At 36.1% G+C, this 24,428-nt stretch overlaps 1 protein-coding gene across 1 annotated transcript in view; it reads right to left on the reverse strand.

Annotated features, from left to right (window-relative positions):
* VRK1 (VRK serine/threonine kinase 1) overlaps window positions 1–24,428 on the reverse strand; it is a 37,487-nt gene that overhangs the window by 8,695 nt on the left and 4,364 nt on the right. The window contains exons 2-12 of the mRNA XM_082318618.1: window positions 22,252–22,413; window positions 20,635–20,690; window positions 16,175–16,244; window positions 15,699–15,786; window positions 14,146–14,254; window positions 13,913–14,005; window positions 12,823–12,955; window positions 11,376–11,496; window positions 10,258–10,316; window positions 8,874–9,052; window positions 4,159–4,252 (exon numbers count right to left, since the gene is read on the reverse strand). Of these exons, the coding sequence (XP_082174744.1) occupies window positions 4,159–4,252; window positions 8,874–9,052; window positions 10,258–10,316; window positions 11,376–11,496; window positions 12,823–12,955; window positions 13,913–14,005; window positions 14,146–14,254; window positions 15,699–15,786; window positions 16,175–16,244; window positions 20,635–20,690; window positions 22,252–22,408 (1,159 nt within the window). The 5' untranslated portion in view covers window positions 22,409–22,413. The remainder of the gene's footprint in view (window positions 1–4,158; window positions 4,253–8,873; window positions 9,053–10,257; window positions 10,317–11,375; window positions 11,497–12,822; window positions 12,956–13,912; window positions 14,006–14,145; window positions 14,255–15,698; window positions 15,787–16,174; window positions 16,245–20,634; window positions 20,691–22,251; window positions 22,414–24,428) is intronic.

Genomic DNA, 24,428 nt, shown 5'->3' on the forward strand with positions numbered 1-24,428 from the left:
TTCTGTATTTGTATAACCCAATCTTCATCAACCCCAAGATTAAAGAAACCCACCAGTGGCAGAGGTTTTTATCTCTATTGGTAGCTCTGAACCTATGATTATTTACAAATTCTCATGAAACTCTTATTTTTCTGGCATTTATGCCATTTTCAACGAGGCTCCCTAAATTAGCTGCCTATTCCATACAAACTGATTAAAAATAAGAATATTAGTCCTATTAACATTATGCAGTACACCCCTGCAGAAGCGTTGGTGGATATGTACAGTATATGCCAAAATTTGGTATTCTGCTTTAACAGTATCATAACTTTTAAGCCTATATATTTTACTATCATACATGTAGGCAGCTAATAATGAAAATGGAGATATAACAGAGTGTGAAAAAAACCTTTTCATTTAAATAGACATGATCTCTTCTGATAGCATTTTTCCTGGTGGAGAGGCATTGACTAATAATGGAACACCTCTGCTATGAGGAAAGGCTGAATGAGCTGGGGTTGTTCAGCCTGGAGAAGAGAAGGCTGCAGGGAGACCTTATTGCGGCCTTTCAATACTTAGAGGGGGCTTATAAGAAAGATGGGGACAGACTTTTTAGCAGGGCCAATAGCGATAGGACAAGGGGTAATGGTTTTAAACTAGAAGAGGGTAGATTCAGACTAGATATAAGGAAGAAATTTTTTGCGAGGAAGGTGGCGAAACACTGGAACGGGTTGCCCAGAGAGGTGGTAGATGTTGCATTCTTGGAAACATTCAAGGCCAGGCTGGATGGGGCTCTGAGCAACCTGATCTAGTTGTAGATGTCCCTGCCAATTGCAGGGCAGATGGACTAGATGACCTTGAAAGGTCCCTTCCATCCCAAAGCATTCTATGATTCTATGAATATAATAGTTCAACATCATCCATATTAGCTTAAAAAGGATACCTCTTAAAATTCCAGCCTTCAGGAAAGCATATGGGTTCCAGTTATCACAGGAAAAAAAAGAGGAAACTGATAACATGCTAATGTAAATAAAAAACAGTTTAAGAATTCCACAAAATTTTATGCATCTTATTTTGGAAGTACAACACAGCTTGTTTCTTCAGGGCTTTCTCAAATTCTGTTTCTAAAAAGAAGAGTCTAACACTCTTGCTTGACAGCTCCAGAAACACTGATGGCTGACATGATTGAAAGAGATGGCCTTTACTGAACTCATCTGAAGTGGCCACTCTTACACTGAGAGCAACCAGAAGAAGCAAGAATTTCAAGATGCCCTTCCTTTCTCTGTGCCATTCTTTCTCCCTCCTCCGCCAAGCCTGGGGGCTCCCCAGCCTCAGCAGTAGCAGATTTCATTACTGGCAGAGTCCCTGTAGCCACTGAGCACCCTGGTGTACTCCAACTGCTGCACAGCTGATCAGGATCTTTTTGGGCCGACTAATCTTTTGGACTGGATTAGACAAACTGCATAGTCAGATGTGGTTAATGCTGATTAGCTGAACAGCAAGAGGCTGCATGGCTCTTCTTGCCACTGTTTTAAGTCCAAATACTCATGAGATGTTGTCTGAACACCTGAAGAATAACCCCTGTCCAGCCATATTTATCCCCTTTTAGAAACCAATAAAATAGCATTTCAAGAACTTTTTAAATGTTCCTGTATGACTAAACTTCAATGTATACAATGAAGAGGTATCAAGAACTGATCCATTTTACTGGACAGTAAACTTTAGGATATTTTTTTAGTCACAGGACTAATCACTAATGGAGAAACAAGTCTGTGGTAACATAAAACTAGTCAGATTTGGAAACACGGTTTTAAGTATTCCTATAATAATCAGCTATTTTCAATTTATCAAAAGCATCAAAATTATAAGATTATGAAACAGCTGCCCTTTCCTTCAACACAGATTTATGAATCATGTAATAAGCGGTGAAGTTTTTAATTCCAAATTTGGAGAGAATAAAATGAGTAAGTACATGTATCACTTTTCACCTGAAATCATTTGATATACTCCCCCCTCTTGGTATTCATTAAATTGGGTAGTATAAAAAGGTGAAATTAGAACCATTTCACCTGTAACTATTGAATTGGCAGGAGGAGGTTTAAATTTAAGCTGATGTCCATTACTCATTTTAACCACTGGATGGTGAAAATATATATAGCCTCCCAAATACCTTTACTTAGTCTTAATCTAAAATGCTAAAAGTATGAATAAACGTCAGCATCATATAAAATAATTGTACTTCCTTGAAAGAAAGTATAATAAAATTAACACTTTTTTTAGCCACTGACAGACTAGAAAATTCATAATAAATTGAAGTCAACAATTCAAAAGGCATTCAAGTAAGAGACATAATCACCAATTTTAATGATCGGAATTCTATAATTTGAACAGCTGAAAATGAACAAAGGAGTGTCACTTGCTGGAATAACATTAGCTTAATTACTTGTACTTTGTACCATAATGTTTGAGTAAATATACTAGGGTAAATCCATAACTTACCAATCATATTACTGTGTTTGAAACGTTACATTTTCCCATCCTGCCATACTCCTTCATCAAACCTTTTTTAAACAAGCAGCTTTGTTTTGGGGTAGACTCCAGTGCTACTCCTTTATTATTTTTTAGACTACTTGACCACAGACAACATCTGGTCTTTTACTTAAAAGTCTGAATCAAAAATTCTTTAAGGAAAAATATCTTTGTAATTACTTGAATTCAATTCACATCTACATGAAGGAGTCAGAAGGTTAGATCCAGAAAACAGTTTGACTGGACGCTCACCATAAGCTTACCCTATACAGATTTACTGAAGAAGATTCCTGATCTTGGACTTACAATAATCTTACTTTATCTGTCCATGACTTTTTCCAGACAATACTGAAACTATGCCAAATTATCTGAAATGTAGCCTCAGCATTTTCTATCCTTATAGCTGATCCTTTCCTCGACTTTAAATACACTCGCTTTTGGAAGCTGCTGCTGCTAGCCCCTGGCTTTAACACACTGTGATGAAGAAGTCCTGAGGAGTCAGCATATTCTGACAGTGAATTGGACAAGACAGAAGGACAAAAATGAGAATGGAGGACAGAAAGAATGATGGCAAAAGAACAGGGTGCAACCACCAATTTTTATCACCTAGCATTTCTACCAGCTTTAGGCAGCATATAATTGGAGAGTACAGCTTTCTTACACAGAAAGTTTAAATATTTCAATTTTATTACAGTTAATCTAAAAAGAAATTATGAAAGATAAAAAGCACTTGAACTGCTAAAGGTAAACGGTTGTATTGGGTATATGTGGCCATGTGGCAGAGTTTTGGTAAGCCGGGGTCGGCTACAGGGTGGCCTCTGTGGGGAAAAAGCCAGGTACTGTCCTGTGCCTAACACAGCCCATTCCAGCTGGCTCCAAAACAAACCCACCGTAGGCCAAAGTTGAGCCCATCTTGTTTGTGGAACCTCTGTGAAAACATTTAAGAGAGGGTGAAAAAAACTGGAAAGGCCAGGGGTGGTGGTGCAGGGAGGAGAGTGAAAAACAGCAGAGGGAATGCCAAGGTCAGAAGTGGAGGTGGTGCTCCACAGCACTGGAGCAGATATTCCCTGTAGCTCATGGAGGACCCAGGATGGAGCAGATATCCCCTGCAACTCATGGGAGTGCCCACACGGGACCAGATGGATATTTCCTGAAGGAACTGGAGCACATTGTTTTCCCCTGAGGGACTGTAGCCCAAGAGAGAGAGACCACACTGAAGCAGGGGAAATATGTGAGGAGGGAGGAGCAGCAGAGAGAAAATGCCATGTACTAACCACAACACACTTCCACTCCATGCCCCCTGCACCACTCAGGGAGTGGGGTAGAGGAGTCTAGAGTGAGGAAGTTAAGTTGAGCTTGGGAGAAGGGGAAGGAAAGATGTTGTTTTAATGTTTGCCTTTGTCACTACCCAAATTTATTTTATTGGCAATAAATTAAATTAATTTTCCCCAAATTGAGTCTGTTTTGCCCGCAACAGTAAGTGGTAAGCAATCTCCCCATCTTTGCATCGACCCATGAGTTTTCTCATCCTATTTTCTCCTTCAGTCCCACTGAGGAGGGGAGTGAGTGGCTGGGTGGGAGTTTGGCCCTTAGCCAGGGTTAACCTACCACACCAGTACATGTGACTGTGAGAACGATCTTTTGACTTACTAGAAGAAGTAGGTTTCTTTTTTTCTGGACTTCCTGTATCTTCCACTTCTGCTTCAGTGTTCTCATTGGTTGCAGCTGCTGCTTTTCTTTTTTTCTGGGGAAAAAAAAAGGCGGGGGGGTGGAGGGGGACGACAACAAATGAACTCAAGAGCAGAAAAGACCACACAAAGTAGAAAATATCTTATCCTCACAAGGTATTCCCCAATTTTAAGCATTATTTCTTCATATATTATAAAACGTCTCCAGTTGTAGAAAAAATTTATTCATATATTAATACAAGAATACTAGTACTAGGCAATAGACAATTTAAAAGTTCAGTTCCCCTATCTGGAGATCACATTAGGAGTTGAAATTTTAATGTATGAAAACATAAGTTTTTATGATCAAAACCTGGTTTTTTTTATTTACATTGAATAACTGTTACAAAAGGAGCAATCTGAAAAATCTTAAAGAACGCAGAAAAACATTTTATCCAAAGTTGATGTTAATTGCTTTTTTAAAAGCAATTACACCTCATTAAATTCAAGTTTATCTGGATCCTTGCTTCTTAAGGCTTTCTTTGCACAGCTTAAAAGTAGCTAACACCCACTGACAGTACATGATTATTTTTTTCTAATAGCAACTACAGGTTCTATTCCAAAGAGAGGTACTTGGGAAATCTGAACTCTATTCAAGGTACATTATCTTAAAACCTCTAAATGGATAGAACTGTTATTATCTGTGTATTACAATTAATCTTAATATTGCAAAGTATTCTTAAGGTGGTTATGGAAAATTATTTTTTTAAAGCCACGTGACTTTTGCAAAGGATGAGTTGACCTGTATCTGTATCAGACATAGATGATAACTTTGATGAACACTGGAAGAGTTTATCTTTTCCTTTTTTTTTTTTTTTTTTAATTGTGTGAGACTAGAGCTTTACTAATACAGCTTTAAAAGTGGCTACAACTTCACATAGCTCATGAGAGAAGGGGAGAGTGCATTACATCTTTCCTTTCCAAAGTGTTGCTTCATGATTATCATCTAAACCCTGCTGGGCTGAACAGATTGGTTCGATAATTACATACAATAACTGCAGTGGGCAGGTAACCCTCAGCTGGCACAGGGCAGCTCCCCTGTGAGAACTTCCATATGCAAACTGCACTGATGGAGTGCATTAGGTACATCTTTCCTGCCGGTGCACAGGCCTGATTACCGCCAGCCAAGACTCCAAGGTTAGCATGTCAGCAGATTTGTGATGCATTAGGCAGGAATAAACACAGACACTTTTGTTCATTCTGACCAAAATTAAGGAGGACTATTTCAGCGCTGTACTGCTTTTATATGAGAGATAATGCATTCCTCCCAATTGTACTAGAAAACGTTTTAAACGCTCATCAGAAAAACAGATATCCAATACATGCTACACAAAAGCAAAATACATTTGTCTTGTTTCCAAGCTTATTTAATAAAAAGTGGTTTCTTAATCTTGATGCAGGTGAATTACATAGCAGTAGGAATCAGGCAGCATTCATCTGACAAAAGCAACACCTGCGCATCAGATGCTGAACATTAGAAGGAACCACAAATCACTAGGATCCATATTTTTCCAGTTTAGTTTACTCCCAATATTTCCCAGCAACTCTTCAGCACTAAACAAAAGTAAGATGTGGTCCTTGCCCTAAATAATTTAGTCAAGAGCTCCAGATACTTCCTTCAACACCTGGTACTGTTAGCTTCTTGTTTTGCTAGAACTGTTATAAAGTATCACACACATAAACCAACATGCATTTACTATACAGAAAAAAACAAAACAAAACAAAAAAACAGCCTCCAGCAGAACTGTGGACTGTGTTTCATTTACTTATACATCTGAGGAAACTTGAGCCAGGATATAGAAAAAATAAAATGTTAACTTTTAATATAGCAGACATCTGTGAGTTTTAGCCAGATACCAATACTGGAGAATGACTGAGATTCCGAACAACCATACTTATATGCAGCATATAATGCACATCATGGCTCAATTAGCTATACGAGCTGAAAGCACGGGAGAATCCTAGATTCTAAGAATTTATTTACACAGAAGCTAGAAATATTGTCTCCTAGCTATGAAATAGCATAACTTCAGAACACCAAATAACACTGTTTTATGGAAGTATTACGGTAGATTACCCCAAAGGAATTGAAGAGTAGGTGTCTTAATACCTGGTGTGATTAAACTATCAGTAGAGCCAAAATGTCATAAACACTCTGCATTAGAGGTCACCATCTTCTTAAGGGTGGATGCCAGACTGCATTTTTCTTTTCCAAATTAGACATTAAGCATGCCAAATGAAATTCAGCATGTGCTAGAAGATACTGGCTTTCAGAGGCAAGATGCTACTGATCAATGGTAGGTTGTCTTTATGGAAAGTAATTTCTAAGAGTTTGGAATTTGGAGCTTATCTTTAAAACACTCAGTCATCAAGTTGGGCTTCCTGTCACAGGTGAAAATACATATAATTTTAATTAGCATTCTGTGTTCTTCCTTTCTTCCTCTGTGTATCTAAGCGTCCAGCTATTCTCAACTAACACAAATCATCTTTCTGTTCTGCTAGACTCTCATTAATGTCTGATACCCCCTGGAAGTAAAACCTAGTAGCCTGAGTTCCCAAACATATATTCTGGGAAGGAAGACATCCTGCTGAAGATCCTCTTTCCCTTCATTCTTGAAATGCAAAATACACCTTTGGAAGGAGGACTGACACAATCTATTCTTCTACCCTAGCCTACACCACAGCTGTTACAGGGCCTAGAAAATTCAACATAGAAGGAAGAGTCATCTGTCCTGGTATTTGGTCAAAAGCAAGCAGGCTATGTCAACCTGACTGCTTTCAAGCAAAAAATCTTATTCTGTCTGGGCACTCTAGCAGTAGCTGGCAGGAAGTAGCTAGCATGAAGCCCACTGCAATGAAGCAGACAGCTGAAAACGCTTATTCACAGGCCAGTGACACTCACTTTTATGTAAGCACTTGAACATATTGGTGATAACTGAGCAAGCCAACTATGCATATGGTTCCTCAAAGTAAAAAAAAAGAAAAAGACCCACACCAAAAAGGTAAAGAATTATGGAAAAGTATTACCCCACCCTTTGGGAGTGGTCTTGACTGATATTGGATAGAGAAGTAAGATTTTTGAGGTTTTTTTTCCATTGGAAATGTGCACCAGCCATCTCTGCTGGACAAGGACATTAAAGGTCACAGATGTTGGCTCTGCAGCAGGCCAACTTATTCGGCAAAGAAACCAGCCAACCATTAAAAATGATTCCCCCCCTCCCCAAAACACAGGTCTCAAGCCATGTCGATCTACAGGGGGAACAGAAGAAATTATGCTCATGAACTCTCCTTTTGGACAGATCTTTACACACAGTTCAGCAGAAAATATGAAGTATGAAGACCACAGCTGTACGATTTTAGCCAAAGTACTATTTACTGGACAAAAAGAAGTAAGAAAAGCTGGACATATATCCTCAGAGGACTTTAAAATCCTACAGCTTTTTTTTTCTTTTGTGCTTTTTGCCCATCTTTAACACACTGCTCATCATGTCAGCAAGCAGGCAGAATTCTTGCACTATTATCCTGTATTATAATTCTCAGGTCCGTGGTTCATGCTAAAGGAACCAATAAACCGCCTACTTGTTATTAACAAATGCAAATAAACAAGTAATAAATGCAGTTTGAAGTACGGCATAATAATAACAATGGGCCTGTTGTGATAGGACAAGGGGTAACGGCTTTAAACTAAAAGAGGGTAGATTTAGACTAGAAAGAACAAATTTTTTACGATGAAAAAATTTTTATGAAATTTTAGGAAGAAATTTTTTATGATGATGAAGGTGGTGAAACACTGGCACAGGTTGCCCAGCGAGGTGGTAGATGCCCCATCCCTAGAAACATTCAAGGTCAGGTTGGATGGGGCTCTGAGCAACCTGATCTAGTTGTAGATGTCCCTGCCAATTGCGGGGGGGATGGACTAGATGACCTTTAAAGGTCCCTTCCAACCCAAACCATTCTGCGATTCTATATTTATTGTTTCCTTATTTGACCATTTTTTATTGTTGTTATAAACTGTTTTAACATACAATTTCCTTAAGGCTTAAAAAATTCTTACGCTATATTCAAATGGGAGTCCAAATCTAGAGTTTAAGGCTTCTTAAATACAAGGAATAAAATAACCTTAGCCTACCACTATAGTTAAGACTCATAAATAACATATTAGATCACAGGGAATTCAATATGTGAATTCCAGAATCACATACTTGGCATAAAGATGTATACTTGAAACTAAAGCTTTGAACTAATCACAGAAGGGAAACTAATATGAAACAAAAACTAGACTTATTTTACCTTACATGTGTTTTGACCCATCTGGAGTTTTACCAATTTAAGGAAAATAAGTAAATTAACTGAATGTTCATCTGTTCAAATGTCACTACAATTATATATACACATTCTGTTATCCAGGATATTATCTATTATGAAAGTACACCTATAAACATCATTCTGTATTAAGTTTTAATAACAACTAGTGAAGTTAAATTAGCGAAATAATGTGTAAGAGTAGGACTTAATCAAATAAACATTTCACTATTTGCTTATTTGCAGTTATGACACCTACTTCCAATACCACTTTAACACTTATTTAGCTCAAAAAAAAATGCATTAAAAGAGGACATAATTTTTTAGAGTAAAAACCTTTTGCACGGGATTTGTTTGCAAGTCTCCATTCTCTGACAAGCCAAAGTCAAGTACTCCATCATCTTTTTGCCCAATGGCCTTAAGACCTTGCAGAAGTATTTCTCGGAAATGCTGATAAACAGGTTTCTCTTCATAGCTCAGTAGCTTCACCTTTTCCATGTATTTGGCTATTTCATCTAAAGAAATGGTACCTCCAATTAACTACTATTTAAAAACGTTTTAATCATTCACTTTTACCACAAAAGACTCAGAAATTATACATGCACTACTTATGCTATTTTTTGAAATCATTATTTATAAACTCATAATTATGACTTTACTACAACACATTTTATAAAAAAATTATACCGAGGTTCATTAACCAGTGATGACAGCATCACTGTTTTTTTACACGTTCATTGCAATGAAGAAAACAGTCAGTCGTAAAAAAATGTAATAGGCCAATCTTCACCAATGAATGCTTGTTTACATGGTATTTCTTATGTCTATATTTAAAAAAGTTGAAAAGGAAACTCAATGTTATCTCAAAAAATTCATCATTCAAGACTGAAACATACATTAAAAAAATACGTGAAAGATTTGACCACTGAAAAAACAGAAAAGTCACACTTGACAGAGAAAACTCTTCTGATCACTGGGAGTAGCTGGAAATAACTAAATATTTAAGTTTAGGATCCCAATAAACTGTATTTCTAATAGAGTCAGGTTTAAAAAAAAAAAGAAAATCTACTCCGCAAATCACCAGTGCCAAATAGACACAATCTAGACTTCAAGTTCGCATTGCTTTATATTTTGAATCTCTAAAATTCAGTTGTGAAAAATCAACTTACACATTTCATGTTTGCAAATACTTAATACTGTCTTTAGTCAGAAGCAACAGAGTGGCTGCAGTTCATATAACTGTAGCCAAAACGAAGTGTCTAAACTTCTCCTAATCAACAATGTAATTCATGCCACTTTGTTGTTGCCAATAAAATTAAGAAGAAAAATAGGCACAAACTTAAGTCAACAAGGAGGACTTAAACAAGCAGGAGATTAGAGTACAATGCCGGAGACACACCTGTCAGGCAGAAAGCTGCTGACAGTCTGACAACTCCTCACCTTTTGCAGCAACTGAATTGCTCTGTTTTTATTTGAACACAGAGTAGCACAGCCTTCCCTTGTACACATTCAAGGTACCCCACGTAAATACGAATTTCAGAGCTTCTACCCATTGTCTAAAGTTGTCAGCAATTTGGTGATGACACCCAAACAGATTGAGGAGATTTTTTTTTTTTTTTTTTTTTTTTTTTTAAGAAAAAGAGCATTAAAACAAAGTTTTAGAGAATGCTTACCACATGGTACAAACCACAGTATTTTAATTTAAAATAGCTCCTCTTACCTGGTTTATTTTTCCCAGGAAAGCATTTGTCCATCAAAACTGAAATATTATCTCTACATCTGAAAAACAGAATTATTCAAAACTATTGTTTTTCTTTCGAAGTTTGAATCTTGCCCTGTTCTGATAGACTTCCAAAATACCTAGCTTGGGCCGCTGTCAGAGACAGGAAACACTATTAGATAAACGTTTGGCATGGCTTAGTACAGCCATTTTTAGGAGTGCAGTACATTTGAGAACCTGATGAATGCCAGACAGGCTATCTGAAATATGATAAATTTTTGTTCAACTGTTTATGATTCCTATAAAAGCAAGCAAGTAGAAGACTGAAGAAAAAGAACTGGTCCATTTTAAAACCTCACATACCAATGCTCTCACCTCTTCCAGCTAGAGGACTCTTTCTCTAGCTGATATTCAGAGCAGATCCCCTGTCAAAATAATAACTCAGGAGAAGTAGGGGGAGTTTTGCTAACATTGATGGAGGCCAAAGTGTTAAAAGTAGAGATCAGGAAGCCAGATAACAAATACTTGTTAATGAGATAAACTGCTATGCTGGGACAGCTTTCTTCATATTAAATATCTGATGAGAGAGGGTTGAGCGGGGCGGGGAAGACAAAGGAATGTAACAGTGAGGGAGGGGAACCAAAAAAACAATTTAAAAAAAATCCCACATTAGTAGCCCTCTAGCTGGAATGATGATCAAAGACATTTAAGATCCACCTTTAGCTCTCATCTCTGCCACTGACTTCAGAGCATGGCGTTATAAAGGCTACTCATACTCCATACTTCAGTTATCTTTCTGTAAAGCAGGACTAATGGTTACCTGCATACTGATAAGAGTGCTTTCTGCCTTAACCATGGCAGTATTCTAAAGTGACAGTACTGTGGTGGATAAATAAGCATCTCACATATGGAAAAGAAAACAGAGTAGAACAGTACAAGTAAAGTTTAATTACAAGCCAAGGATACAGGAGACACAATGAAGGGAAACTGGGGGGCATACAAAACAATAGTCTACTCACCAAAAGGGAACATACCTAAAGTACGAAGTATTTCTACTTTAAGACATTTTCATTCCTATTTTCTATTTCAATAGAGAAAGAAAACAAGTAGTTTCTCACCTGATTTTTGAATCTCTGACAAAATTTGGATCTTTCAAATTATCCTCCCATGGTAGATGGCCACTAAGCCAATGAATCATACAGTAACCCAAGATCTCCAGATCGCCACGTCTCGATGGCGCTAAATATATACACACACATAATAAACATAGTTTAACAGTTAAAACTTGTAAATATGTTAAGATGATAGAACTTATAAATATGTTAAGATGATAGAAAGCCAATGCTAACAATGTAACACTACTGTATCTGTTACTTATTTCTTTATTTTAGCATGAAAGCAGGAAGGAAAAAATATTGTTCCTATATCTGGAAGAATAACTTCATTTTCAAGTCCTTCATCAATCTCTCTCTTCTACTCAAGGATATGACATGCTGCAGTTATCCCAATTTGGGAAGCTTTTTAAGTACTCCCATTGTGGAAAAAAAAACAGAGCAAGTTAGTGAAGTGATTGACTTTCTGTTCAAAACAGTTTTTTCTTCCCTTCTTCTATAAAAAGGTAATAATGCTAAAACCCCAGCTCCTGAAAAAAATATTCCACAATGCTGAAGTATTTTATGTGGCCTGAAAACTGAACAGAGGACAATAATAGATCAGATCCCTAAGCCCTGCCAAAGAAAATTAAAAAAAAAAAAAAAAAAAAAAAAAAAAAAAAAAAAAAAAAAGCCACCCACATGTACATTGACCATAGACTACACTAGAAGTATAAATGGGCAAAGTCATCTTTGTTCATGTTCGGTTTTAAGCATAGGTGCAACAGTTCATCCTGAAGTAAATAATAATTTTCAATAACTGATATTTTTGCAGGACTCATATGCTAATAAAACAAAATCTAAGAATGAAGAAAATAAAACTGGTATTCACTATAAATCCTCAGTGTTTAATCAGACATAGACCTGTCCTTTTCACATTCAACCTTTTCTCACTTCGTGCCTTTTGATATTCAGTGACCATAGGCATAATTATGAAATAATATTTCATAATTAAATGAATTTTCGTTAAAAAATATTCTAAATATTAAGCCATAAACAAGATAAAAGAATATAGTACATCTTTACCAAATATGAAGGAACAATGTTGACATTGATAACAGAAACTATTTATCTCCTGAAAACACAGCCTGTTTTTCTATCAAGATCTCATAAGCACTATTCCATTCCTACTTAGTTAATAAAAAGCCATACAATAAACATCTTAACCGTCTTTATAATTTAAGGAAACCTATTTAAGAAAGTTACATTAAAAAAATACAGTAAATTAATATGAAAAGTTAGTACATGGAAAAAAAGAAAAATACCAGCATAGTCCACAGAGAAGAAGAAAATATTTTTATAGACTCAGAAACCTGGTTGTTTACAAAACTCAATGCAGCAAATAAAGTCTTTTGTGTTTATAAAAAGGATGCACAAAATGCCTATTGCCAAGAACAAAGTTTTACATCCTTACCCACACCCTTGTGTGCATCAATACTGGTATACTCAATAGTTCCATCATGACACCTTTTAGGATCTTCTTTATATACTTTGTGAACTCCTTCAGGACAGTACCGGTAGGCAAGTCCATAATCCACCAAGTACACCTAGTAATTTCCGCAAAGAATTCTAAGATTAAAAAAACTATAAATACAAAAAATAAACAAAAAAATAAAGGTAACTCCCAACCATTCTCAGAACTTCTTAAAAAGTATTAAAAATGGTGAGTTTTTTGACTTTAAATGATCCTTTCCTCAGTGCTTTATTGAGATTACTACATATGATTTGAAAACAATGTGTCAGACAGGTGGTGTTGTTTCCCATATAGAAGTCTGCTCTGGAAGTCATCTCTTGCTGATGCAGAGCATCAGTAGAGTAAAATAATCTGTTATTACCAGTAAGAAAAAAGACAATGTTCATAGTTATAAATACACTTAGTGTCCTATCCTCTTTAAAGTCAGCTGTCCCATTTGAGCACTACTGCATACTATTAATTCTCACTACCACCACAGTTACTTTAAGAGAACTGAGATTATTTTACTTATTTCATGAGCTAAAACATTTGGGCAAGATGACATACATAATTCTGAAACTCTAATATGCATTGCTTGAATAGTAAAGAGAGTTAAAAACGCAGAAAAATGAAAGACTTCCGTAAATCAAGTGGAACAATCAACACTTTAAAGACCAATTTTTCCAAGTAACAGAACACTTATCTGATGGATTTCTTGAACAAAGGAATGAGGTAACAATGCAGACAGGCAAACATAATTTACCAGTGTGCTATATAATTTTAAGCTTCCACCTGCAAATACTTATTTGCGAGTCAATTTTTTTTTAATCTCGAGAATTTCTCTAGAATATTATTTAGGGCAAATAGTCAATTTGATAACTGTCCAGCAAAACGCATAAAAAAATCGTAGAATATTAACTAGATATAAATGTCAAGCAGAAATATACATTCTTAAAAATGAGCTTCTGCTAGATTTCACAGGTTCAAAGCACTTCCATGTGTTGTCAAATAGAAGGTTTAAAACATGAGGAATAAAATGCATTAGAAATACCTGATGAGGGTTCTTGTAACTCACAAGAAGGTTTGCGGCCTTGATGTCTCCATGCACATATTCATGCTCATGGACGTATTCCAGAATATCAAGCTAACAAAACAAAATACAGTCATATAAATGCAGTACCCAGCTCCACCCAGCAGAGGACCTGTACTCAGCACAAAAGTGTGATTTAACTGAAAGCCTTACACAGGGAAGCCAGAATGTAAAAATGTGTTTTTTAAACTTACTATTCTCAGGCCTAATTGTAGTACAGTTTTATGGGAAAATCGCTTTGCGTTCTCTTCATACATCTTCTGAAGATCTCTGCCAAATCGGTCCATTATCATAAATCGATAACTAAATTCAAGGAAAAAAACCAACAGTGAAGTTACTGAATTGTACTTAGCAAAGTATTTTATCTATATGTTAAGTGTACAAATTACTGATTGAAAACATCTCTCTCAAAAGATAAACCGCAGGTACACAGAAAACAAATATATGGGAATTACTTGACTTTTTTTAATGTTGTATATCAATTCTAAACTTTTTTACATCAGCTAGTCAAAAGTTCATCCATCAAAAGAACTGTTCTTTATTCCTGGCTAGTTATGCAATACAATAACAAGTACCCACAGAGGAAAATATCTCTATTGTAATTCTCTATAGGTAAAACCAAGCATCAATTACTTAGTCATTTATAAAGTAAAAAATGTATTTCTCTAAGTGACTTAATATGGTTACTTAAAGTTAGTTTCTTGAAATCTATTACAACCTTTTTTTTAACCTCTTATTAAAACCAAAAATCTCACTTGCCAAGGTGTTCTGATATTCATTCCTATAGCCAAACTGTTTCTGTTACTGCAAGAGCTCATAGCTGCAGCTGTATTAAAGCATAGCTGTATTAAAGAATCCCACGCATTAAACACTAAAGGCATAGAAAAGTTTATTTGGGAAAAAAATTAAAAATTGTGTTATATTTACTTTTGCGTCTCAAAATTAATGTTGATTTTACATTAGATTAGTTTTAAAGTTGAGGACCTACTGAAATAACGCTATTTCTGACATACTAGGGCATACATACCAACTCCCCTATGTAGTGGTCCCCACAAAGAAGCCTGACCTACTATAAGCTGCCAGAGAACTACTAAAACTTCTTGCAGCACAGCTGTATAGAGAAAGCCCACTAGGAAACAAGGACTGTTACATCAACAGGCATACCATTCAAGACCAAGTAACAAAAACCCTCCATGACATGGAACAACACTAAAAACTATCCCTAGACTTAAGACAAATTTAACATGAGACTAGCAATTACCCTAGCTCACAAATCAAGTAAAAAAAACCCTATCCCTAGGGAAAATAAAATAGATTTAGAGAGAGCACTGAGTCCTTTATATGTGTGCATGAAAATACTCTAAGTGCACACCACACCAGAAGAAAAACTTTGAAGTCGTATTATTCAAGGACTTATACATTAGAAGTCGACTTTATTTTAATTCAAATATGAAAAGCTTCTAAACCACATATATATAGCATCACTGTATTGCAGCAATGTTTGAGACAACTGAAAACTAAATCACTAAGAATGTAATAAACACCAATACCAGTAACAGAGTACAGATACAATGTATCTATTCATCTATTCCCTAAACACACCCTGTTATGAACATGAAACTTTGTAGCAGAAATTAACAACATGAAGATAGGTGGAAAATACATCTTACAAAGTAAACTAGGTTAAAAGGGATAGTGGTTGTAGATGAAATAAATCCCAGTATATGCCAACAAAAGATATATTCACCTGTTTCCATTTTTTTCATGCAAGCCAGAACCCCAATATCTTGGTACACCTAAATATTTCAGTTTATGGGACTTAGTCCACTTCTGAACTGAAAATACAAATAAAGGTAAGTTCATGAATTCGCATCAGGAGAGATTTTCACAAAAGGGGACTACTCACATCACTTACAGTTTCTGCATACATGTGAGCTGCTTATTTCATGGAAACTCGTATGCAAAGTATACTGGAAAGTTAATGATGCAGAAGGACAGAGATGCAACTAAAGTTTCTATTTAGACAATACCATCAACACAACTATAAAGAACATCTTACCAAAAACCCCTAATTTTACTATATGTCTGAATTAGATTTCAATCATTTAAAAATAATTTTTAAAATGACCTGAAAAGATTCTTTTAAAGTTCGACCTTACTCCTGTAGGCTCTATTTTCCTAAATGCTTGTAATTGATTAAAAACATTTTAATAGACTGCTTACTTTCATCTGGCTTAGCAGCTCGCATGTAGAACTTTAACTCAGTAAAAAGAGGTCCATTCTGGCTGGGTTCCTTTAAGACAATTTAAAATTAGTTAAAAACTGTTGTGTTAGTGCCTAATAATTATTAAAAGCTCATAAAATGTAACATTCACCCTATAACAGCATATTCTCCCTCAAATGCTCTACCCAGTGCTGATAAATTCAATAGAATATGTTCTTTTAATAAAAGAAGGTTGGCTCTAAAAAGTTATTTTAATTATAGATTGCTTAACATTAAGGATATCAAAGAATCATTGCCCATAACAAAAGATTAAAGAATAACAAATTAACTTAAATATACACAATTACCACCAATAATTGGCAGCAAAATTTTAGCACAGAACATTAAACAGCATAATCTCAGATTTTCCAGATTAAAGATGGATTGCATCAGTTGCAATAGCCATTAGTGAGCCTAAAATAACACCTGAAATGATTTGATGGAAAAATCTTAACAAAAGTTAAGTTCTTGCTGAACATACGGTATTTTGTTCCTTTCATACATTAGCTGATCAAGATAAAAATTACAGAGGACTTCACAATTTTATTACATTATAAGAACTACATCTATTTTGACTTCAGAGTCTACCTTGTATTTAAGCTAACGTAAGGTGTTTCAGTTCCATTTTCTAGGGACAAATCTCTGGTAACCACGCATTACAAGTAAAGTGCAAGACAGAAATTGGTTTGAAAACACCAAAGCTTTGAAATACTGCAAGAATTGCAAATGGGCAAGTACCTTGACTCTACATTTCCAGAACTTAGTGCAGAAAAGAAAAAAGTGATTTCAACTCTTGCAATTTTTAAGTAATTGATTTTGAGATAAGCTTAAGCAATTTATTTTAGTCTAGTTACTCATATACATCCAAACTCATTCTATTTCAGTGAAAATACCTGTTTTGGAATATCCTACACTTAAAAATCTAACCAAAAAGAAGTATGTGATTACTGGCAAAGAAACCCAGAAAGAATACAATCACACAATATTAGCAAAAGTTCCAGGGTATATAACATCAATCTTAAATGGTTTTAATTGTAACTTCTAAATCCAGAAAATTGCTAAAGGCCAGACTGTACCACTCAGCTAATAGAGGTTTACTGCTGTCCAACATTAACGAAGCGATGTAAACAGATCAAACACACTAATGAACACGGGCTTTAGTGGGCACCTGATGTATTGGCTCAGAGTAGCAAGACCAGTCAGACTGAGGGCAGACACCAGCTTAGGCACCACTCCTCGTCCCGGACACTCGATTACAAAGCTACCGCCTATCTCCACCCCACTTTCTCCAGCAGCATTGCCCTGATAAACAATGGAGCCAAGACAACAGTTTTCTGGCCCCTCCTTGTGGGACCAACGTTTGCACTTAAGCCATGAACCAGGAAAAAAAAACCAAAAAAACAGCTAGACCAACTGATCAATGCACATAAACTTTGGTACATGCATATTTACTTTCAATTAGTTTATTTATCCACTATGGACAACAAATTAGTGATACAGAGATTATATATACAGAGGAGAAGGCTTAAACAGCTGAATTCTTATACTGCACATATCTCAAACAAACGTTACTTGACCTATTCACTTGTTTCTGTGTAGCATAATCCATTAATACTCTAACTTAATTAGAATATACATTATACATATTCTTTTGATTCAATTTACATAGGTTTGAAGAATGTTATTTTCTTACTAAAATATGGCGAAAAACTGTAGGTGTTAAACCTTCTTAAAATATTTATCTTTAAATAAATTATTCGACAAAAAATTATGTCTCAATGCTGAAGAAAAAGGTGTCTCTTTCTCTAGTCAGAGCAAATGCTGAAAATCTGGTATCTTTTCATACTTGAGGGGATGGATAAATGATTTAACCATGAAACAGATCTTCATGTTGACTACGAAGCTGTTTCCCCATAATACCATTAATTGTACATACAGATAAATAAATGCATACGCTATGTTAAAAAGGCTCATGTAATGATGTCCAATATTTGCCATACGCATCATCTTACAATACGCTAAAACCAGAAAGACTTCAAACACAAATTTCTACAACTTTATGCCCAGGGTCATTCTAAACACAATTTGCAAAACTGAAATTGAAGTCTAATTAGAAAAGATATCATAATGAAAGAGATTATGGAGTACACATCGAAACCCAACAAATTTCTTCAAGTAGTGTTTTAAGAATTCTGATCTTTTTTCAGTCAGCAGTTTAACAAAGTGTTATTAAACTCTGCATCCGCTCCTGAACAATGTCATCTGAAAGGTCCACATGTTAAAAAGCATTTATTTTTTTAATAAAAACTATGATCCATTTCATATTGCTCAGACATCAATGCTATGAGGCGATGTCAAAGACTAGAGCCAATTTCCATCCTGCTTTAATAGCTTAATTTGAAGAACATTACTACAGAAGCACATATTTTGTTGAACACTAATAATTGTTCAAAGCTGTTAACCACTTTGCTTCAGCTGATGGATCAACTAGGAATCACCCAGGCATCAGAAAATAGGCCCTTATCTGTAGTTGTGTTATACTAGACTGTAGAGGCAGAATGTGTTATGGGTCATTTGTGAGGGCAGCACAAAGACTGGGGCTACTCTTTATTGCCATAAAGACAAAATTATAAAAGACAAATTAAAAGTGAGTAGTCATCTGTGAGATTAGCAATGGGGGTATTTACAAATTGCTGCAACAAAGTGAATCTAGCATTAAAAGCAACCCAAAAGTTACGACAACTCTTCTTATATTCAGAGCCCAAAGTGGAGAAGAGAAGCAGATGGACAGGTTTCAACCTCAGGGAAAGAGGAGCATAGTAATTACGCAGAGCATAAAATAATGCATATATGACTATTTTCCAAGCAAGTCAAACTGGATTCTCCCATGAAAGTTAAACGGAGCTCTGCTTCCTGATCAGTCCAAACTCAGCAGGAGCCAGTAATTAGGAGCCAATGCCTCTCGTAGGCAAGCCACTGCTGATAACTTGAATGCCTGTTGCCTGCCTCTACAACAGGCCACAGCTCCTGAATAATGGACAGCCCCTGCCCTCGGTGGCACAGGTTGAGCATGCAAAAGCAGGCTACCACCGTGCAACAGCTGCAGGCTGGGGCTCCTGGTCTACGTGGAATTCCTGCCCACAAACACCTAAGGCGGCGGTGGCGGCAGTACACTGATGTGAGAAGTGTGGTAGTTTGACATTTGCGTTGTAAGCAGTGCTTTTTTCAGCAAGTGACAATGTTTTAGAAAAAGGGTCATCACCAACAGTATCTTGGGGTGTCTGAACTGCATCAAAACCACTACTCCAGAATTTCCCTGTAGTCAGCAGATATAAATACCAAGATTAAAGGCACATACTAACTGAAATGTATTTTATTCTAAATTAACCTGATCTTTTAGTTTCAGTAACAAATGTTAAAAGTATTAACATATTTACATAAGTGGCCAGCTATTGCAGTACAGCATTTAAGTATCGCCATATACTTTAATAAATAAAAGATTAAAACATTGCAGTTCTGAACTGTGCTGAAGAACTAATTTTTTACATTGTGAAGTTCTTGTGCAGTTTTCTGGTATTTGCTTTTGTCACAGGACCAGAAGTACAACCAAGACAATGAACAATCTGGATCTACTATGCCTATTCCCATATTCCCAGTTTTTTTACTAAGACTTTACCAGGGAATCATATATAGTAGTAGGATCTATAAAAAAATAATCTAGCAAATTCAAGAAAAAAGGACTCTATACCTTAGGAAGAGAATATTATAGTCAAATCAAGTTAAATAAGCCTTATTTATTTTAAGATTAAAAACATAAGAAAATTTCAACTAATAAAAAGAATTTGCTCATTTGCTACAACGAGCTAAAAATGAACTATCAACAATACTTTTTCTTCTCTCTAATCATTAGGTTAAAAAAATTATGTGTCAATGTCATTTTAATTCAATAGAAATTAGAATACATATGTGTTTTATGATAAAACATTTAAAGGACTTTACATCTGTGGGGACCTCAGGAATCAAAGTTTTGCTGTTTCTACTCCCAAGCCATCTGTCAGCTTACCAACATCCAGTGGTGAGCAACAGTTCAGAGACCCACTGTTGAATCACAGAAATTCTCCAAAAGCTAGCCCGATTTCATTCATGTTGTGATATTTGGGCTGTTTACAGGAAGCAGCAAGTGAAACAGAATCTGATCCATTTCATGAACCTTTTTCAACTCCACTATGTTCCATTATCCACCCTCATACATAGGAGTCCCAATTCTCAGCAGCGTTCCTCTAGATCACCACACTTACTTTTATTTTAAACAGCACTATGCAATTGTATTATTTTCAGTCAGAAGGTGTTTTAAATTACACATGCTATTCTAGAACAAACATTTTCAAGTCTTGAAGTAAAGATTCAAATGTTCTCTTACCACTTTTGCAACATAAGGTGCATCACTGCCAACTGACTTTGAAGAATTAACATCAGCTGTTAAAAAGGAAGCATTTATTAGTAGTAGGAGAGGAAACTGTCACAAAACATACGCTTATTTGCTATGCAGTATAGACAAACAAATGACAAAGCAATTAAGTACTAATGTGAATATGTATCAGTACCTTAGACTTTGGTAAGGGAACTACTCTATATGGCAAGACTACTTTATATGGATATGGTCTTGCTTTCTCCCTTCTGTTTGAGGAGAACAGGCAGTTTACTAAATAAAGGAGTTCTTTCTTATTATTCAGTAACTTTTTCCTAGTCAATAGCATTTCTTCCCTTTTCTAGGACTATGATGAACATACACAGTTGTGGACATAAATATGAAAGACACATTCTCCCTACTATTTTGCCACGTCACATATCCAAAAGTGACTTTCTGTTGCTACTAAGCTGTTGATATTTGTGACAGAAGGAGATAAAGGTATGAAGGTCGTCAAGTTAGGCAAGAATGATGTACAGGAACAGTCAGGGGCACAGCTTTGTGCAAATGATGGGGAAGCAAACAGAGGGCTTGAACAAAGCAGGAATTCTTAACACAAAGAACTACACAATTTGAGTGAGCTGGAACCCCAGTCTCAGTAAATTTAGTAGCTCATTAAGCAAGGCTGAGTAAGTAGTAGAAAGCTTCTCTGGCAAGAAGCCACCCACTGGTCCTGTTTTTCTTCTTAGTCCACTTATGCTGCAGTCTGTTCATTTTGAAAGAAGGATGGATTATTAATTTTTTTTTCAACTCAGGATGAATTCAGTGCAACTTTTTCACCAAGACGAAGACGACCATAAATGCATAGTAAAAGAAAACGTTATTATCATGATCACATTAACTTTCATTCCTTCAAAACTGTTTGGAAAATTACTAGGGGCAATCAAGTATTTTTAATTTCCTGAAGTATCCTCAAGACCTCTCTTATCTGTTCATCTGTTCAAATAACAGAGATACTAAGTATGGAATACTACCTACTAAAAGAAGTTTTCCTTCAACTCAATAAACAGCATTGCAAAACAAGATCTGCACTGATGCTTTAAACTGTAAAGTCCAAGATTTCAATTTGTTTTGAGCATTGGTTACATAAAAAAGTATGAGACTTATGTCAGAAGTTCACAAGGCAATGAAAAAGTCAAAAGCAGCACCAAAGTCAAAACCAGCCAAAATACTGGCTCATCAGTAGCCTCTGTAGAATATGCTTAGACAGTTTCAGTTCGGAATTTGTGATATTAGCACATTTATGCAAAAATCCCTTCTTTCAGCCAGACCAAAAATCAAATTTAAATAAATACTAAACTATCCTTTCACTGCTAAAAAGTAATAAAGATTTTGGTTTAAAAAAATGAATGAATTACCACCAGAATCTCATACAACTACAGTGCTTACAATGACCATTTGTCCACTCTTGTTATTTTTTTCCAACACCATGAAGCAAGCTAAGGTTCTAGTAAAAAAACCCCTTGAAGACACTGCATTTCTAACTTAAGGTCAATTTTTGATTGCTTTAAATAAGGATAAACATCTCACTCTCCACTTTAAAGCACTGTCAAAGGTAAGTACACTTACCAAGGTATAGGCGTCCAAAGCCTCCTTGCCCTATAGGAACACCTAATTTCCATTCTTTTCTTGATGTATCTGCCAAAACCTCCCCCAGAGCAAACACTTCAGCAAGTTTCCTTTTTGCAGGGACTCTTTTTCCAGCAGTCTTCTTATTATATGGCATTTTCCCTGAAGGAAGAGGAAGCGGGGGAGGGGAGGAAGCATAGGTTATATTCTGACCAGACTTATTTTATGTAGAAATCTGTTAGAAGCATGAAAAAGTATGGATTGTTTAAGTTTTAATTTGTTACTACAAAGATACTTTAAAAGAAATACAGTAAGTAGTTTCATTGGCATGAATTCTAAAGTGAAAAACAACTAATTTTTCCAGGCATCACAAAAAAATTTGACAGCAAAAATCTTCATAAAGGAAACCTATTAGAAGACCTTGTATAATACATGCTAGAAAAATCTCAGAATCTATCATACTCAATCAATCACAACCAACCATAGGTCTAAACTTAGAAAAAAGTAAACTAATGAAATGAAGCTCATCAGTTTTCCTGGAGTGAAATCTGCTTATTGAAGAAGTGTCATATAGTCCAAGTCCTCAGTAATAATATGAGGAAATTATTTCAGTAATAATATTTGGGAAATTAAAAAAAGTCCTAGAGGAACATTAGAACTAAAAGAGGAAAACTGGTATTAAGTAACTGCATTTGGTTTTGGGTTATTGTATTTAGTAGCTAGACTAATGGGAAAAGGATATTTTGCTATCCAGAAACTTCCTGAATTGTGTATTAAGATACCTTAATATTGTGATAGTATTGTGACTGAACTGTGTATTGCAATTGCTGTATTTTGCCAAGTGTAACTTACATTTGTATTGTTTTCAGTATATTTTGTATCACTCTCCTAAATCGGATATCCCGTATAGCATCAACTATCTTCAAATAAGTAAATTTTATATTAAATATTATGCCTTCCATATGTGGAAGATCTAAAAGAACCTGGTCAGAGAGTATTGGACTCAGGCACCAAGTAGTCTGCAGACACCACAGTCATTCAACACAGGAATAAATGCAGAAGAGAAGGTGTATGATTCCATGCCAAAGAAAAGTTCTTCTTTTTCAGGGTCCTTATTAATCTGAGAAGTATCTTTGTGTCATAGAACCACATCTGAACACCTACTGTGATTAAACGAATAACGTCAACAAAACTATTATGAAACACCCACATCACAGGAAGACCCTGGTATTTATCAATACCTACATTGTGCAAGGTTCCTCATTATCACAAAACAGGATGTTTTAATTCTGCATTACTTTCCCTTATTTCCACTTACTTCTATACAGAAAAATTCTTCCCTATAATCAAGATACAGTTTTGACATTTTACACTCAAATTTTAAGACTAACTTTACCCACAGCTTTACCCATACCCTGTCTTCAAGAACCTCCTCTCTTTACACTTCTTGACTTTTTTTTTTTAAATCTTCAAGGTGATACATACTGTACTATCTTAGAGGAAGGTTTTTCCTCCAGATTTTCTACAGGAAAAAAATTAGCTCAGCTGAGACCATACCAATGAGAACATAACGCTGTCAAAGCGCCAGAAGGAACAGGTAGTGGTAGGAATGGCTACGTGTTGAGATCACAGCAGACCTTTAAGCAGCTTCTCAGGACACCCAGATCAGGAAAAGGATTAAAACAAAGGACAGACTGAAACCATTAGAAATGGTAATGGGAAAATAAACCAGAAGCCTGGAGCCCCAGGACTGACTCATATAAGGAGAAAAAGCAAGCACAAAAATCAGCAGCGTTGCCTAATGACTCAGATGTCGGACAAGATTTTGCAGATGTTTGTAAGTTTGCAGATGACACCAAGCTGGGTGGAAGTGTCGATCTGCTGGAGGGTAGGAATGCCCTGCAGAGGGACCTGGACAGGCTGGATCATTGGGCTGGGGCCAACTGCATGAGGTTCAACAAGGCTCAGTGCCGAGTCCTGCACTTGGGTCACAACAACGCCATGCAACGCTACAGGCTGGGGGAGGAGTGGCTGAAGAGCTGGCCGGAGGGAAAGGACCTGGGGGTGTTGGTTGACAGCCACCTGAACATCAGCCAGCAGTGTGCTCAGGTGGCCAAGAGGGCCAATGGCATCCTGGCCTGTATCAGGAATAGTGTGGCCAGCAGGACCAGGGAGGT

The sequence above is a fragment of the Platalea leucorodia genome (genome assembly GCF_965183815.1).
Source record: "Platalea leucorodia genome assembly, chromosome: 7".
NCBI lineage: Eukaryota > Metazoa > Chordata > Aves > Pelecaniformes > Threskiornithidae > Platalea > Platalea leucorodia.